The sequence below is a fragment of the Elephas maximus genome, chromosome 1 (genome assembly GCF_024166365.1).
Source record: "Elephas maximus indicus isolate mEleMax1 chromosome 1, mEleMax1 primary haplotype, whole genome shotgun sequence".
NCBI lineage: Eukaryota > Metazoa > Chordata > Mammalia > Proboscidea > Elephantidae > Elephas > Elephas maximus.
In genome coordinates this window covers 166,754,867-166,772,692 of record NC_064819.1, presented here as the reverse complement: position 1 = coordinate 166,772,692, position 17,826 = coordinate 166,754,867, and the positions used below count along the sequence as shown (strand labels likewise).

At 37.6% G+C, this 17,826-nt stretch overlaps 1 protein-coding gene across 2 annotated transcripts in view; it reads right to left on the bottom strand.

Moving 5' to 3' along the window:
- GRIK2 (glutamate ionotropic receptor kainate type subunit 2) overlaps positions 1 to 17,826 on the bottom strand; it is a 770,475-nt gene that overhangs the window by 481,958 nt on the left and 270,691 nt on the right. For both annotated transcript variants that reach the window (XM_049897980.1, XM_049897988.1), the window contains exon 3: positions 15,826 to 16,083. In XM_049897980.1, the coding sequence (XP_049753937.1) occupies positions 15,826 to 16,083 (258 nt within the window). The remainder of the gene's footprint in view (positions 1 to 15,825; positions 16,084 to 17,826) is intronic.

Sequence of the window (17,826 nt, the reverse complement as noted above, 5' to 3'; positions counted from 1 at the left end):
AAAATCAGAATTATGTGGGTGGGTCTATGTTTTGCAATATAAATATTGTTATATTATAAAAAAAAGTGTCTTCCAGGAATATATATTTTCATATGAATTTATCCTATTGAATTATTTTATTTAAACATAGGTCTATGGTAAAATAAATGAATTCTTACTATTTATTGACTTCCTATTTTATTGAACTAATTTCCAAAGCACACACAAATGTATCTAGGCCACAGTTTATAAGCATACTTTAGCCAAGTTAATAAGTTAGTTAAGAAGGTATTTCAGCTTTTTCTTAGGATACAGGCATCAGGGAATTTTTTTTAACATTCACATCAGAGAAATCAGAGTTCAGTTTGTTGAATTTTATGATTCCTAAGACAGATAACTGATTTTCCTTCATTAAAGAGTTTACATTCTCTCCCCTAAATTCTTCTCATGTCTATATTCATCTCCTTGACTATCTGCTCACTTACATTCCTCAACTGAACTCTCTCATACTATGAACCTGTTGCCTTGTCAGTTTTCTTAATTTTGTCATAAGACAAAGAAATCCACAAGGCAAAAACTCAAGTGGGAGCATTACATGCCCATGCTAAATTCATATTTTTCAAAACGTTTTTATAATAAACCTCCCACTACACTGGGTGATCCCAAGTGAATATTTCATACATGCCTCAAACGTAATATGTCATGAACCGGATTTACCATCTCCTCTCTTAAGTCTCTTTTTCTTATTCTTCCCTTTTATGTACAAGGTTCGTTAATTAGTAGGCCAGACCAAAAACAGAGGTCATTCTTATCTTCTCTGTCTCTCTTACCATCTTCCTTTATTTACTAGCTAAATACTATAAATTCTATGTTCTAAATTTTCCTGGAATTCTCTACCTCAGCAACATTCCATAAGAACCTCCTTAATTGAGACATTCATCTATTTTCTACTTAATTAATTCAGAAATTCTCTTGTTTCCAATCTTGTCCTACTCTCCACCATAACTAATAACCCAATACATTCTGCATACTGCAGAGAGGTTTGCCAAAAATTCACTTGCTTAAAATAATGACAACATGAGTGATCTAGAGAAAAAGCAAAAAAAAAAAAAACCCCAGCAACTACTACTATATCACAGTGTTTAATAGAGTAGGCTCTGGAGTGGGCTGTTTGGATTTAAAACCCAGATCTACCACTTACTTGCTAGGTAATCTTTGGCAAATTACCTCAATTCTCTGAGTCTCAATTTTCTCTTATAAAAAACTTGGGAATAATAATAATTTCTTCTTCATACAGTAAAACTAACCAACCAGTTGGCATTGAGTTGAGTCCAACTCATGGTGACCCCATGTGTGTCAAAGTAGACCTGCGCTCCACAGGATTTTCATTACTGACTTTTTAGGAGTAGATTGATTGTTAGGCCTTTTTCTGAGGTGCTTTGGGTGGACCTGAACATCTAACCGTTCATTTAGCAACTGAGCATGTTAATCTTTGCACCACCCAGGGACTTCTCATTGAATATAGTAAGGAATAAATGGCACATAGCATGTATATTGCTGACAGTTTTAAGATCATGCTGTGAGTGTTCTATGAGGCACTTTAACTACATAACTCACCAATCATGACAAAAATCCTATAAAATACATATTAATCTCAATTTAGTAGTGTATCAAGTCAAATTTTCAGAGGTCAAGCAAATAACTTGCTAAATATTACACACAGAGTAAGAATTTCAATCCAGAATGTTTTGACATCAAAGACCATAATAACCACAATAGTCCAGCCTGCCAGATGTCCCTCTCTCTGTGTTCCTTTCTCAATTCCTGAGACAGGAACTGAATGAATATACATACATCCCTGAGGTGCACAGTGGTGGTTTGGAAAGCAGGATTACATCATATAAACATAACCATGCATATTACAGGGGAGGGATCCAAAAGAAGGAGTATAGCTAGTAAAATGCTCTTTGTGATCTCTCCCATACTTCTATAAATTCTCGCGCATCCCCGCCTCATCTTAATAATGAAGTGCTTGCAGTACCAATGCAAACAGGCTCCCACAGGCATCCTCCCATTTACACCTGTTGTTCCCTTTGGTCCCTTCTCCAGCTGAAGCACTTTTACTTATCCTTCATGATAACTTCATGATGATATATCACCTTCTCTGAACTGTCTTCTGCCTTTTTCAGCCAGCTTTAAACCCTTCCTCTCCTGAGATCCCATGTTGTTTTCAAGCCTTTATCTATCCTTGTTACACTATAATAATGACCTGATCATATGTCACTCTCCCCTGCTTGCTCTACTCTGAGCTCATGGAGGGAGTCAAAGCTCTATCTGTAATCCTGTCTTCTGTGAGTAACACTGTTATTGTTAAGTGTCACTGAGTCTTTTAAAGAGGCCTTTCGCAGCAGATTTGCCCAATGCGATACACCATTTGATTTATTGACTGCTATTTCCATGAGCGTTGATTGCAGATCCAAGTAAAATGAAATCCTTGACAACTTCAATCTTTTCTCCATTTATCATGATGTTGCTTATCAGTCCAGTTGTGAGGATTTTTGTTTTCTTTGTATTAAGGTGTAATTCATTCTGGAGGCTGTAGTCTTTGATTTTTATTAGTAGGTGCTTCGAGTCCTCTTTACTTTCAGCAAGAAAGATTGAGTTATCTGCATATGAAAAGTTGTTAAACAGTCTTCTTCCAATCTTAATGCCAAGTTCTTTTTCATACAATCCAGCTTCTAGGATTATTTGCTCAGCATACAGATTGAATAAGTATGGTGAAAGGATAAGAGCCTGATGCACACCTTCTGATTTTAAACCATGCAGTACCCTCCTATTCTGTTAAAACAATTGCTTCTTGGTCTACATATAGGTTTCTCTTGAGCACAATGGAAACCCCAGTGGCATAGTGGTTAAGTGCTATGGCTGCTAACCAAAAGGTCAGCAGTTCGAATCCACCAGGTGCTCCTTGGAAACTCTATGGGGGCAGTTTTACTCTGTCCTATAGGGCCGCCATGAGTTGGAATCGACTCAACGGTAACGGGTATGAGCACAATTAAGTGTTCTGTTATTCCCACTCATAGCACCTGGTATACACAAGATGCTTGATGAATGATTGTTCAAATAAGTAAATGAGTAAAGATAATGTGTAATTGCAGTTGAAATAGGATATAAGCACAATTCACTCTAAATTTTCTATGAAATTTTTTAAATGATAGAAGAAAGCATGTCTGCATATCTGAAAATTATTGTTGGTCCTATTTATTCAATCAACCAAAACCAAACCCATTGCCGTTGAGTCGATTCCGAATCATAGCAACCATATAACAACCTCATAAGACAGAGTAGAGCAGATCTGTAGGGTTTCTGTCTTTACAGAAGCAGAAAGCCACATCTTTCTCCTGCAGAGAGGCTAGTGGGCTCGAACTGTCAACCTTTGGGTTATTAGCCAAGTACTTAACTACTGCACCACCAGGGCTCCTTATTTATTCAATAGCAAGAATTTCCCCATAGGGTTTCCAAGCAGCAACTGGTGGATTGAAACTGCCAACCTTTTGGTTTGCAGCCTGAGCTCTTTACCACTGTACCACCAAAGCCCCACTTAAAAGTCACCTATTTAAGTCAATCTTGGGCAGATTACTTAATCCATCAGAGTCTTTTTATCTATACAGTACATACAATAATATCTTCTGCATTCATTCCTTAAATATTTATTAAGGTACTTCCATGAGTCAGAAAATATTCTAGGTAGTGGTGATAGAATGGTGAGCAACTTCAGGGTCCATTCTACTCATATCTGTGTTTGATTCGGTGGAGCACACACCCATGAAAACAAACCATTCATAGTGCAGTGAGTGCTTTCAGAGGTGGGGCGGGGGGGTGTCATGAAAATAACACAATGCTAAGGAAACATGTTGGGGGAGATCTACTTTAGACTTTGGAGCAGGGGGTGCATGAGAGTCTTTCTTCGTGACACCCAAGCCAAATGGTATGCATGAGCTTGTATTTGCAAATGTGCACACGCACATGTGTGTACTTAGTGGGTTGGAGGAGTCAAGGACAGTATGAGAGCTTCCCAGGTAGAGAGAATAGTATTTTCAGCAACTGAAAGAAACTGAATGACAAAATCTGAAAGAAATAAGTGGGGAGTAGAGGCGCACATGCATTGGAGAGGTATAGGAACTAGATCACATCCAGCCTTACAAGGCTTGGTAAGAGTTTTTACTTTATCCTTAGAATAAATGAGAAACTATTAAGAGGCAGAGTGGATCAGGATTGCTTTTTTTTTTTTTTTTAATTCACTCCAACCACATTGTAGAGGCTGGATTAGAGGAATGCAGAATTGAAGTAGGGAGGCCAGCTGGAAGGATGTTAGTAATAATCCATGTGAGAGATGATAGTGATCTTGACCAGATTTGAGAGATCATTTAAGTGTAGAATTGACCACCATTACAGCTTAAATGTAGGGCTGAGAAAAGGAAGGAATCAAGGAAGATGTTCAGGTGTCTGTGTTAGTTGCCAGTATGTAGAAGAGCCAGTCACTGGAGGAGGCAAGTCTGGCGGGAAAATAGCCTGTTTCCTTTGGGACTCACAGAAGTGTTGGGAATATTAGACGAAATAGTTTATGTGATAACAGCTACCACAATGCCTAGTGAATTATAGTTCATTTAAAAAAAATATGCAAACATTTCTATTCCCATCTTCTCTTTTCCTAAATTGCACCAGTAAGTTAGTAGCAAAACTGGGAATAGAATGCCAAGCTTCTGTTTTCCAGTCCAGAGTTCTTTGTTAATGGACTGCTGATCTATAAACAAAGATGAAACACAGAGATTTTAAAGCAAATATTCACAATTTATCCTGGAATTGCTTACAAGCTGACAGCTATCCAACTTATTTTTAGTTTATATTTAAAATGAATCATATGTTCCAAAGTGACTGACAGAAACACAGCTTTGTTTCTGGAGCCAATTCTTTTCCATCATTTTTGGACATCATTCAGAGTTATAACAGACTTTCAGGGTGTTTAAAGCATTCATCCACGACAATAACAAATGCTAATTATCATAAAAAAAATAAGCAGCTCCTGTTAACATCATTCTAAGAATTTCTCCTACCCCAGCACTATATTTCATCTATCATCCCATCTGTTTTAGGAGTGGTAACAAAGGCTAGATGAAAGTATAATTATCATGTATCAAACTGGACAACACAACAAAATATAAATGAATGTAAATGGGAGGAATAGCATACATAACAAATAAATCTGGAAAGGGAAAAAGGAAACATCTAAGTAAAATGGCACATGTGTGTCCTGCAACAGCAAAAACCAGAAGCAAACCCAGTGCCATCAAGTCGATCCCAACTCATAGCTACCCTACAGGGCAGAGTAGAACTGCCCCATAGGGTTTCCAAGGAACGCCTGGCAGATTTGAACTGCCGACCCTTTGGTTAGCAGCTGTAGCACTTAACCACTATGCAACCAGGGTTTCCTGCAGTAAGCAGCAAATACACAGGTTGAGAATGGAGTCAATAATACTTATCTTGTTGAGTATGAGATGCAGTTTTCCCTCTTTCAGTTCACAGTCCTAACTATAATCAATTTCCTCTCATATCATCAAATAGTCATTTGTTCATTTAAACTCAATGTCCAAAGATCTTCTCTTAAACACTATCTTATCTCTTAAACTGTTTATCTTATAAACAGAAGGAGAAGGAAAAAGCTCTGAATGTAAGCTATTTCCTGAATAAATATCATACCTCAGTACTCCTTCCTTGAGCTTACTTAATTTATATTTATATTGTGTTTATTCAAATTCCAAAGTTTTCTTTTTAGTTTAACTTTGCTAACAATTCAAAATTTGAAAAGTTTATAAAGTCTCTGTTTTATTCTATCATTAATATTCCACCTGGAGACTTTTAAACATATGTAAAAAAGATGGAAAAAAACTATTTTTATATATTTATGAATACATTTCAAAGGGACTGGTCTGCCTATCTCGGAGTCAGTTCTATCAGAATCATAACATATCAAGAAGACCTAAGTTCTCAAAAGTGGTTTAAATTAAAAGGGACTACAACTGGTCTGTTACAAATGCAATTAGTCCATTACAAATAATCTGTAAAACATGAGCAATCACGTATCCCTAAATAGGGACAAGAAACTGAACAAGGTTTCTTTCACTGGCATATATTCACACCTATTCACCTGGATTGTAGCATCTGCTTAATTCAATATTTGCTGAATTAAACACTACATAAAATAGAACACTAACAAGCTTTTTCATCCTAAGACTTTTTTAAGGCATACTTATGCTACAGGTGATTCTGTAACCATTCTCAGCAGGCACCGTTGCTGCCGGTTGCTGTCAAGTCAGTTCTGACTCATGGTGGCCCCATGTGTACAGAGTAGAGCTGCTCCATAGGGTTTTAAGGCTGTGACCTTTTGGAAGCAGATCATCAGACCTTATAAGTATTTATGTTACTTTCAAACCAATGGGAATGACAAAGCTTCTTTTTTTTTTTTTTGGATTTTTTTTTTTTTTTTTTTTATAATAACTTTTATTAAGCTTCAAGTGAACGTTTACAAATCCAATCAGTCTGTCACATATAAGTTTACATACATCTCACTCCCTACTCCCACTTACTCTCCCCGTCTTGAGTCAGCCCTTTCAGTCTCTCCTTTCTTGACAATTTTGCCGGCTTCCCTCTCTCTCTATCCTCCCATCCCCCCTCCAGACAAGAGTTGCCAACACAATCTCAAGTGTACACCTGATATAATTAGCTCACTCTTCATCAGCGTCTCTCTCCCACCCGCTGACCAGTCCCTTTCATGTCTGATGAGTTGTCTTCAGGGATGGTTCCTGTCCTGTGTCAACAGAAGGTCTGGAGAGCATGACCGCCGGGATTCCTCCAGTCTCAGTCAGACCATTAAGTTTGGTCTTCTTATGAGAATTTGGGGTCTGCATCCCACTGCTCTCCTGCTCCCTCAGGGGTCCTCTGCTGAGCTCCCTGTCAGGGCAGTCATCGATTGTGGCCGGGCACCAACTAGTTCTTCTGGTCTCAGGATGATGTAGGTCTCTGGTTCATGTGGCCCTTTCTGTCTCTTGGGCTCTTAGTTGTCATGTGGGCTTGGTGTTCTTCATTTTCCTTTGCTCCAGGTGGGTTGAGACCAATTGCTGCATCTTAGATGGCTGCTTGTTAGCATTTAAGACCCCAGACGCCACATTTCAAAGTGGGATGCAGAATGATTTCATAATAGAATTATTTTGCCAATTGACTTAGAAGTCCCCGCAAACCATGTTCCCCAGACCCCCGCGCTTGCTCCGCTGAGCTTTGAAGCATTCATTTTATCCCGGAAACTTCTTTGCTTTTGGTCCAGTCCAATTGAGCTGACCTTCCATGTATTGAGTGTTGTCTTTCCCTTCACCTAAAGCAGTTCTTATCTACTGATTAATCAATAAAAAAACCCTCTCCCACCCTCCCTCCCTCCCCCCCTCGTAACCACAAAAGTATGTGTTCTTCTCAGGTTTACTATTTCTCAAGATCTTATAATAGTGGTCTTATACAGTATTTGTCCTTTTGCCTCTGACTCATTTCGCTCAGCATAATGCCTTCCAGGTTCCTCCATGTTATGAAATGTTTCAGAGATTCGTCACTGTTCTTTATCGATGCGTAGTATTCCATTGTGTGAATATACCACAATTTATTTACCCATTCATCCGTTGATGGACACCTTGGTTGCTTCCAACTTTTTGCTATTGTAAACAGAGCTGCAATAAACATGGGTGTGCATATATCTGTTTGTATGAAGGCTCTTGTATCTCTAGGGTATATTCCGAGGAGTGGGATTTCTGGGTTGTATGGTAGTTCTATTTCTAACTGTTTAAGATAACGCCAGATAGATTTCCAAAGTGGTTGTACCATTTTACATTCCCACCAGCAGTGTATGAGAGTTCCAATCTCTCCGCAGCCTCTCCAACATTTATTATTTTGTGTTTTTTGGATTAATGCCAGCCTTGCTGGTGTGAGATGGAATCTCATCGTAGTTTTAATTTGCATTTCTCTAATGGCTAATGATCGAGAGCATTTTCTCATGTATCTGTTGGCTGCCTGAATATCTTCTTTAGAGAAATGTGTGTTCATATCCTTTGCCCACTTCTTGATTGGGTTGTTTGTCTTTTTGTGGTTGAGTTTTGACAGAATCATGTGGATTTTAGAGATCAGGCGCTGGTCGGAGATGTCATAGCTGAAAATTCTTTCCCAATCTGTAGGTGGTCTTTTTACTCTTTTGGTGAAGTCTTTAGATGAGCATAGGTGTTTGATTTTTAGGAGCTCCCAGTTATCGGGTTTCTCTTCATCATTTTTGGTAATGTTTTGTATTCTGTTTATACCTTGTATTAGGGCTCCTAGGGTTGTCCCAATTTTTTCTTCCATGATCTTTATCGTTTTAGTCTTTATGTTTAGGTCTTTGATCCACTTGGAGTTAGTTTTTGTGCATGGTGTGAGGTATGGGTCCTGTTTCATTTTTTTGCAAATGGATATCCAGTTATGCCAGCACCATTTGTTAAAAAGGCTGTCTTTTCCCCAGTTAATTGACACTGGTCCTTTGTCAAATATCAGCTGCTCATACGTGGATGGATCTATGTCTGGGTTCTCAATTCTGTTCCATTGGTCTATGTGTCTGTTGTTGTACCAATACCAGGCTGTTTTGACTACTGTGGCTGTATAATAGGTTCTGAAGTCAGGTAAGGTGAGGCCTCCCACTTTCTTCTTCTTTTTCAGTAGTGCTTTGCTTATCCGGGGCTTTTTTCCCTTCCATATGAAATTGGTGATTTGTTTCTCTATCCCCTTAAAATATGACATTGGAATTTGGATCGGAAGTGCGTTAAATGTATAGATGGCTTTTGGTAGAATAGACATTTTTACTATGTTAAGTCTTCCTATCCATGAGCAAGGTATGTTTTTCCACTTAAGTATGTCCTTTTGAATTTCTTGTAGTAGAGCTTTGTAGTTTTCTTTGTATAGGTCTTTTACATCCTTGGTAAGATTTATTCCTAAGTATCTTATCTTCTTGGGGGCTACCGTGAATGGTATTGATTTGGTTATTTCCTCTTCGGTGTTCTTTTTGTTGATGTAGAGGAATCCAAGTGATTTTTGTATGTTTATTTTATAACCTGAGACTCTGCCAAACTCTTCTATTAGTTTCAGTAGTTTTCTGGAGGATTCCTTAGGGTTTTCTGTGTATATAATCATGTCATCTGCAAATAGTGATAACTTTACTTCTTCCTTGCCAATCCGGATACCTTTTATTTCTTTGTCTAGCCTGATTGCCCTGGCTAAGACTTCCAACACGATGTTGAATACGAGCGGTGATAAAGGGCATCCTTGTCTGGTTCCCGTTCTCAAGGGAAATGCTTTCAGGTTCTCTCCATTTAGAGTGATATTGGCTGTTGGCTTTGCATAGATGCCCTTTATTATGTTGAGGAATTTTCCTTCAATTCCTATTTTGGTAAGAGTTTTTAGCATAAATGGGTGTTGGACTTTGTCAAATGCCTTTTCTGCATCAATTGATAAGATCATGTGGTTTTTGTCTTTTGTTTTATTTATGTGATGGATTACATTAATGGTTTTTCTGATATTAAACCAGCCTTGCATACCTGGTATAAATCCCACTTGATCAGGGTGAATTATTTTTTTGATGTGTTGTTGGATTCTATTGGCTAGAATTTTGTTGAGGATTTTTGCATCAATGTTCATGAGGGATATAGGTCTATAATTTTCTTTTTTTGTAATGTCTTTACCTGGTTTTGGTATCAGGGAGATGGTGGCTTCATAGAATGAGTTGGGTAGTATTCCGTCATTTTCTATGCTTTGGAATACCTTTAGTAGTAGTGGTGTTAACTCTTCTCTGAAAATTTGGTAGAACTCTGCAGTGAAGCCGTCCGGGCCAGGACTTTTTTTTGTTGGGAGTTTTTTGATTACCGTTTCAATCTCTTTTTTTGTTATGGGTCTATTTAGTTGTTCTGCTTCTGAATGTGTTAGTTTAGGTAGGTAGTGTTTTTCAAGGAATTCATCCATTTCTTCTAGGTTTTCAAATTTGTTAGAGTACAATTTTTCATAATAATCTGAAATGATTCTTTTAATTTCATTTGGTTCTGTTGTGATGTGGTCCTTCTCATTTCTTATTCGGGTTATTTGTTTCCTTTCCTGTATTTCTTTAGTCAGTCTAGCCAATGGTTTATCAATTTTGTTAATTTTTTCAAAGAACCAGCTTTTGGCTTTGTTAATTCTTTCAATTGTTTTTCTGTTCTCTAATTCATTTAGTTCAGCTCTAATTTTTATTGTTTTCTTCTGGTGCCTGATGGATTCTTTTGTTGCTCACTTTCTATTTGTTCAAGTTGTAGGGACAGTTCTCTGATTTTGGCTCTTTCTTCTTTTTGTATGTGTGCATTTATTGATATAAATTGACCTCTGAGCACTGCTTTTGCTGTGTCCCAGAGGTTTTGATAGGAAGTATTTTCATTCTCGTTGCTGTCTATGAATTTCCTTATTCCCTCCTTGATGTCTTCTATAACCCAGTCTTTTTTCAGGAGGGTATTGTTCAGTTTCCAAGTATTTGATTTCTTTTCCCTCGTTCTTCTGTTATTGATCTCTAGTTTTATTGCCTTGTGGTCTGAGAAGATGCTTTGTAATATTTCGATGTTTTGGACTCTGCAAAGGTTTGTTTTATGACCTAATATGTGGTCTATTCTAGAGAATGTTCCATGTGCGCTAGAAAAAAAAGTATATTTTGCAGCAGTTGGGTGGAGAGTTCTGTATAAGTCAATGAGGTCAAGTTGGTTGATTGTTGTAATTAGATCTTCCGTGTCTCTGTTGAGCTTCTTACTGGATGTCCTGTCCTTCTCCGAAAGGGGTGTGTTGAAGTCTCCTACTATAATTGTGGAGGTATCTATCTCGCTTTTCAGTTCTGTTAAAATTTGATTTATATATCTTGCAGCCCTGTCATTGGGTGCGTAAATATTTAATATGGTTATGTCTTCCTGATCAATTGTCCCTTTTATCATTATATAGTGTCCTTCTTTATCCTTTGTGGTGGATTTAAGTCTAAAGTCTATTTTGTCAGAAATTAATATTGCTACTCCTCTTCTTTTTTGCTTATTGTTTGCTTGATATACTTTTTTCCATCCTTTGAGTTTTAGTTTGTTTGTGTCTCTAAGTCTAAGGTGTGTCTCTTGTAGGCAGCATATAGATGGATCGTGTTTCTTTATCCAGTCTGTGACTCTCTGTCTCTTTATTGGTGCATTTAGTCCATTTACATTCAGGGTAATTATAGATAAATAAGTTTTTAGTGCTGTCATTTTGATGCCTTTTTATGTGTGTTGTTGACAATTTCATTTTTCCACATACTTTTTTGTGCTGAGGCGTTTTTCTTAGTAAATTGTGAGATCCTCACTTTCATAGTGTTTGACTTTATGTTAGTTGAGTCGTTACGTTTTTCTTGGTTTTTGTCTTGAGTTATAGAGTTGTTATACCTTTTTGTGGTTACCTCATTATATACCCCTATTTTTCTAAGTAAAAACCTAACTTGTATTGTTCTATATCGCCTTGTATCACTCTCCATATGGCAGTTCAATGCCTCCTGTATTTAGTCCCTCTTTTTGATTATTGTGATCTTTTACCTATTGACTTCCATGATTCCCTGTTATGTGTATTTTTTTTTTAATTAATCTTAATTTGTTTGTTTTTGTGATTTCCCTATTTGAGTTGATATCAGGACGTTCTGTTTTGTGACCTTGTGTTGTGCTGATATCTGATATTATTGGTTCTCTGACCAAACAATATCCTTTAGTATTTCTTGTAGCTTTGGTTTGGTTTTTGCAAATTCTCTAAACTTGTGTTTGTCTGTAAATATCTTAATTTCGCCTTCATATTTCAGAGAGAGTTTTGCTGGATATATGATCCTTGGTTGGCAGTTCTTCTCCTTCAGTGTTCTGTATATGTCGTCCCATTCCCTTCTTGCCTGCATGGTTTCTGCTGAGTAGTCAGAACATATTCTTATTGATTCTCCCTTGAAGGAAACCTTTCTTTTCTCCCTGGCTGCTTTTAAAATTTTCTGTTTATCTTTGGTTTTGGTGAGTTTGATGATAATATGTCTTGGTGTTTTTCTTTTTGGATCAATCTTAAATGGGGTTCGATGAGCATCTTGGATAGATATCCTTTCGTCTTTCATGATGTCAGGGAAGTTTTCTGTCAGAAGTTCTTCAACTATTTTCTCTGTGTTTTCTGTCCCCCCTCCCTGTTCTGGGACTCCAATCACCCGCAGGTTATCCTTCTTGATAGAGTCCCACATAATTCTTAGGGTTTCTTCATTTTTTTTAATTCTTTTATCTGATTTTTTTTCAGCTATGTTGGTGTTGATTCCCTGGTCCTCCAGATGTCCCAGTCTGCATTCTAATTGCTCGAGTCTGCTCCTCTGACTTCCTAGTGTGTTGTCTAATTCTGTTATTTTATTGTTAATCTTTTGGATTTCTACATGTTGTCTCTCTATGGATTCTTGCAACTTATTAATTTTTCCAGTATGTTCTTGAATAATCTTTTTGAGTTCTTCAACAGTTTTATCAGTGTGTTCCTTGGCTTTTTCTGCAGATATCCTAATTTCATTTGTGATATCATTAAGCATTCTGTAAATTAGTTTTTTATATTCTGTATCTGATAATTCCAAAATTGTATCTTCATTTGGGAAAGATTTTGATTCTTTTGTTTGGGGAGTTGGAGAAGCTGTCACGGTCTGCTTCTTTAAGTGGTTTGATATGGATTGTTGTCTCCGAGCCATCACTGGGAAACTAGTTTTTCCAGAAAATCCGCTAAAAAAAAACTGCAGTCAGATCCCTATCAGAGTTCTCCCTCTGGCTCAGGCTATTCAGATGTTAATGAAGCCGCCTGGGGAGGGTGGGGGAGGGAACAGAGAGATAGGAGAGTAGCACCTCAGAATATAGCCAGAGTTGCTTGTCTTGCTTGGAAAGACTATTATATCTGAGATTCCCGCGGGCGCGTCGCCTATGTGTGCTGTCTGTGTGGAGATTGCCCCCGGGGGGTCTGGCCCGCTGGAGTCACGGTCAGATCCTCCGCTTCCAGCCCCACGCCCAGCGTCAAGGCTCCCCTACTGGGACGGTGCACTCTCGACTCCAAAATCAGTCGCTGCCTCCCGGGGACTTCTCGTCCCTCCAGCCGCGTGGCCGTGCCGCCTCCGTGAACCAGGTGGGCCCCCTCCCGGGGTTAGTTCAGATGGGTGGAGTAGCTCCCCGTGCTTGTGCCGTGACCGAGTGTCCCGGCTGGAACGCTGTTCTCCCCGCTCCAATACCAGTCGCTGCCTCCCGGGGACTTCTCCTACCGGCTGCGTCCCACGCCGCCCGCGCGACCCGGATGGTCACCTTCCCGGGGTTAGTTCAGGGGGTGGAGCAACTCTCCGTGTTTATGGCGTACCTGCGTGCAGTCCATATCCCTGTGGGACGGTTCCCCGGCTCGGGTGCTGCTCTTTCTGCTCCAAGATCAGTCACTGCCTCCCGGGGACTTCTCCTAACGGCTGTGTCCCACGCCGCCCGTGGAACCGGCTAGTCCCCCTCCCGGGGTTAGTTCAGGGGGGTGGAGCAGGTCTCTGTGCTTGTGCCGTACCTGACTGGTATGCTGGCTCCAGGCTCTGGAAACAATCGCTGCTTCCCCGTATTAGTTCGTTCTCCGTCTCTAAATCTGTGTTTGTTGTTCAGGGTTCGTAGATTGTTATGTATGTGATCGATTCACTTGTTTTTCCGTGTCTTTGTTGTAAGAGGGATCCGAGGTAGCGTCTGCCTAGTCCGCCATCTTGGCTCCGCCTCCACAAAGCTTCTTTTAATATTAACTCAAACTATTTTAATAAATTTAATTTGAAGTCGGGACTCCATTAAAAGTACATAACTCTTACAAGTAACTATACATTTCTCTATTTAAATCTTCTTTAATTATATAAATGTATTAAATATAATTTAAATCAGGGTTAGATCAATTATATACGTAGCTTTACTTTACCAAACTATGATATAACCCTGATCACAAATCCCATTATCTCTTTATTCAAGCACTCATAAGCCACATGTATGAAGTAAGTAAGAACATCACACACAAACATATAGAATAGCAAAGAAAGGTGGTATATCCATTTTGAGCATTTGTCAATCTTCTTGCTACCATTAGCAGTTTTAAAACTTATATATTTGAGAATATATGATATTTGGGTAGCATTCACCTGAACTGTATCAGGAGAGGATGGAGAAGTAAATAATCCATTGATTAACAATGCATGTGTATCTATATTTATGTATTTCTGTCATCCATAAACATAAGTAGACCAATTTGTAACTAAATATACCCTGTGTCACCACATTATACAAATCCATGGACACCATTCACATAGAACCTGCCATTCAAAAATTGGCATATAGGACTTTACCTTTGACAGGAAAATAATGATTAGGGAATTAAAACATAACACCATAAATTTAATAGTTCTAATTTGAGCTTAAAGATACATCAAAGGTATTTAAGCTATTTTTAAGGATCTTCATTAATACAATTCTAGGTTAAAATTATAAACATTTTATACTTTTTTATGAGTAAAGCAAAATTACTCTAATTTATATTTAAACTCATTCTTCCTTATACCAGTGAAAATGTTTTCAAATTAGTTTCATTATTTTTGCAACTCTGTAACTCCCTATTGTCTATCCTCCTGGGAGAAGTTCCTATTTATCAATTTGCAGATGGTCAATTTTTTTTGTCAAATGGACTAATTTCTGCACATAGTTCCATACACTGCATTTAGGAACAAAGAGGGCTCCTAGCTACTTTAGAAGAATTCAAATTCAAATGAATTTCAATCTCAATCTGAATATGAAGGTAGAGTGAAATGGCCTAGAAAAAAAAAAAAAAAAAAACTTTTACATTCTAATATAAAAAAAACACTCTTTAGATCTTAATGTGAAATCACTTACTATATAATCACCAAAATAGCTTGCACTGTTTTCACAAATATAGCTTCTAAGGAAAATTAAGACTTTATTTTTACTGTTTACTTCCATATCTATCTCTATGAGACTTGTTTTTCATTGGTACCTCAAGATTACCATTCATATATAAAAATAATAACATACAGTAAAACAAGAAAGCACATGCAACCTCTAGACAGCAAATAATCATAACAATATTCATTTAAGACTCCAAAGCAAATACCATTTATAAATTCTATTTCCCAAGTCTCTAAACTGTGTCTACACACAAGCACCTCTGAAATCTCAGCATATTTCAAAACGTACCAGAGTGTTGCCCATTTGAGAATAAGCTTTTCAAACATTAGCATGTTATACAGTTATAAGGTTTATTATTTTTATTATTGTTATTTGCATATAAACAGCTAAAGAAACTATTAAAGTAAAATTCTGCTCTTTCTTGATGTCCTACCGTCAACCAGTTATGAAGTTTTGCTTTGGGAAACTCATCTTAATTTAGAGGAAAAATTCTTCAAATAAATGTTTCAATATTATTCTTCATACTATTTTTGTCCTTCATTCAATATTATAGTTCAAAATAAATGATCCTTCAGATTAAAATGTACTCATTTTACAAATATAAAAAAAAGTTTATGATTCAGTCATTCTTTGGATATGTGAAATGAGTGTTGGTATTTGGTCCCAAATGTCTTTCCATCCTTTAACTTCATTTAAAAACAAAACGAAGCAAGAATATAATAACAATCTGGAATAGGCTCCAGAAAATTAACTTCAAAGCATAGCCCCAAAGGCTACTCGTTTTTCTTACCAGTGCTGTCATCATATACCACTGTGACGGTTTTCCACTTGAAAAACTGCACCAAGTCCAAAATGGCACGGCTGAGTGAAGAGAAGTCTGGGTAGAGACTGACATAGAAGGAATCTTTGTTGTCTGACACCTGGTGCTTCCAGCGCGTCTGTATGTGGGGAACCCCCAGAGCATTACAGATGGACTGCACTGCATTTGCAGATGAGCTGTGCGATGGCCCGAAGATGGCAGCCACCCCAAGAGAGAGCTGATCACAGGCTGAAGAGGAGATAGAAGTCTGTCAATAACGAGAGGAGAGAACCATGTGTGCTAACATATCACATTATTATTGTAACCCCAAAGGTATCATCCTGGAAAAAGATTTGATTTTGTTTTTGTTTTTAATTTAACATCTCCTTTGCTAATTTCTGTCTGATTCTAAACATTTTTAGTCTGTTACAAGGGGAATTAGTTCACCCAGACACTTGCAGCTCAGTTTTCAAATAATTCCATAAATAATGCCAAGGAGAGGGAGAGAGGAAGGTTGAGAGAGAGGAGGAGTATTTTTCAAAAACTTAAGTAGGGTGTTTATTTTGGGAAAATAGTGCAGGTCAGTGAGGTAGAGGAACGGTGTTACTTCCCAAATTCACTGGCCATCCTCTATAATGCCAAATTCTTAATCAGAAGCTATTTACTCCCCACCCTGGTGGCATAGTGGTTAAGTGCTACGGCTGCTAACCAAAGGGTAGGCAGTTCGAATCTGCCAGGCGCTCCTTGGAAACTCTATGGGGTAGTTCTACCCCATCCTATAGGGTCGCTATGAGTCGGAATCGACTCGAGGGCACTGGGTTAAGCCACTCCAAAAGCTATGGTAGCACAGAGTTATATATTTGCACATATCACAGAGGTCAAGATATGCACACAGTCACTCATAAAACCAGACATGGTTTATAGAGAGTGATTCCATACGGATTAATCTCACCAAGTAGAAAAGACACTGAAATCACTGGAATAAGCATTGAATCCTCTTTATTTAACTTTTGGATGCTGTCTTTTATATTGTTCTAATATGTGTTTTTTTAATTTTGTATTTATTCATAGGAAATTTTATTCACATCAATACTAATCACAGTAGTTAAGAAAGACATAAATTAGAGCGCATTCAGATCAGAATGGATGGACTGTGACAGGTCCTAAAACTATTAAATAAATACACTGAAACAAGTAGTGTATCCTGACCTAGAAAAGGAAGTAATTGCGAGAAACATGAAAATTAAATATCTGAAGAATCTGGCCTGTGAAAGAGGCTTAAGCTTGTTTCATTTGACTGCGAACGCAAGAATTAGGAGAAATGTTTTGAAGCTTCTTACAGACTTTGACCCAATGATAAGTACATATTTTAAAAATACGGAACAGGCAGCAGAAAATATACAAAATTGGAATAGTCTGCTCCAAGAGGCAATGGTTTGTCCATCCTGAAAATATATAAACAGGACTGAAAAGGGTTGTTATCAGGATTTAGGCATCAATTGGATGTTCAGGCTTAGCTTCATCTAAAATGGATAGTTTATAATTCTACCGTGTAAAATTTTCTAAAATTCTCCCTCAGAGAGTTTCCTGCCTAAAACACAAAGCGATGGGTGATTTGTTAACTACCAAGGTATTTAATAACTGAGTAAAATTTAGTGGAGATAACCCATTGTTTGAGCTTTCTTCAAAAATTTAATATAATCTTTAAATAATTATTTTTGAATATGTAGATTCTGACTTTTCAAATAATGATAAGAATTCCGAATCAGCAGAAAAGAAAAATTAAGTCCAAAAATCATTTAAAACTATAATGAGCAAATATAAGGCAATTATGGGAACAGCTTGCTTATTTGCTTGTCTTTAAGAAATCTTCCAACACAACATTGAACTAGAGTGACCGGATATATTATTTTTAAAGCCTAGAATTTTTCACTCAACATACATTGAGGTTTTTGACAAAACACAAGCTAAGAAAAGTTTAAAACATTGCAT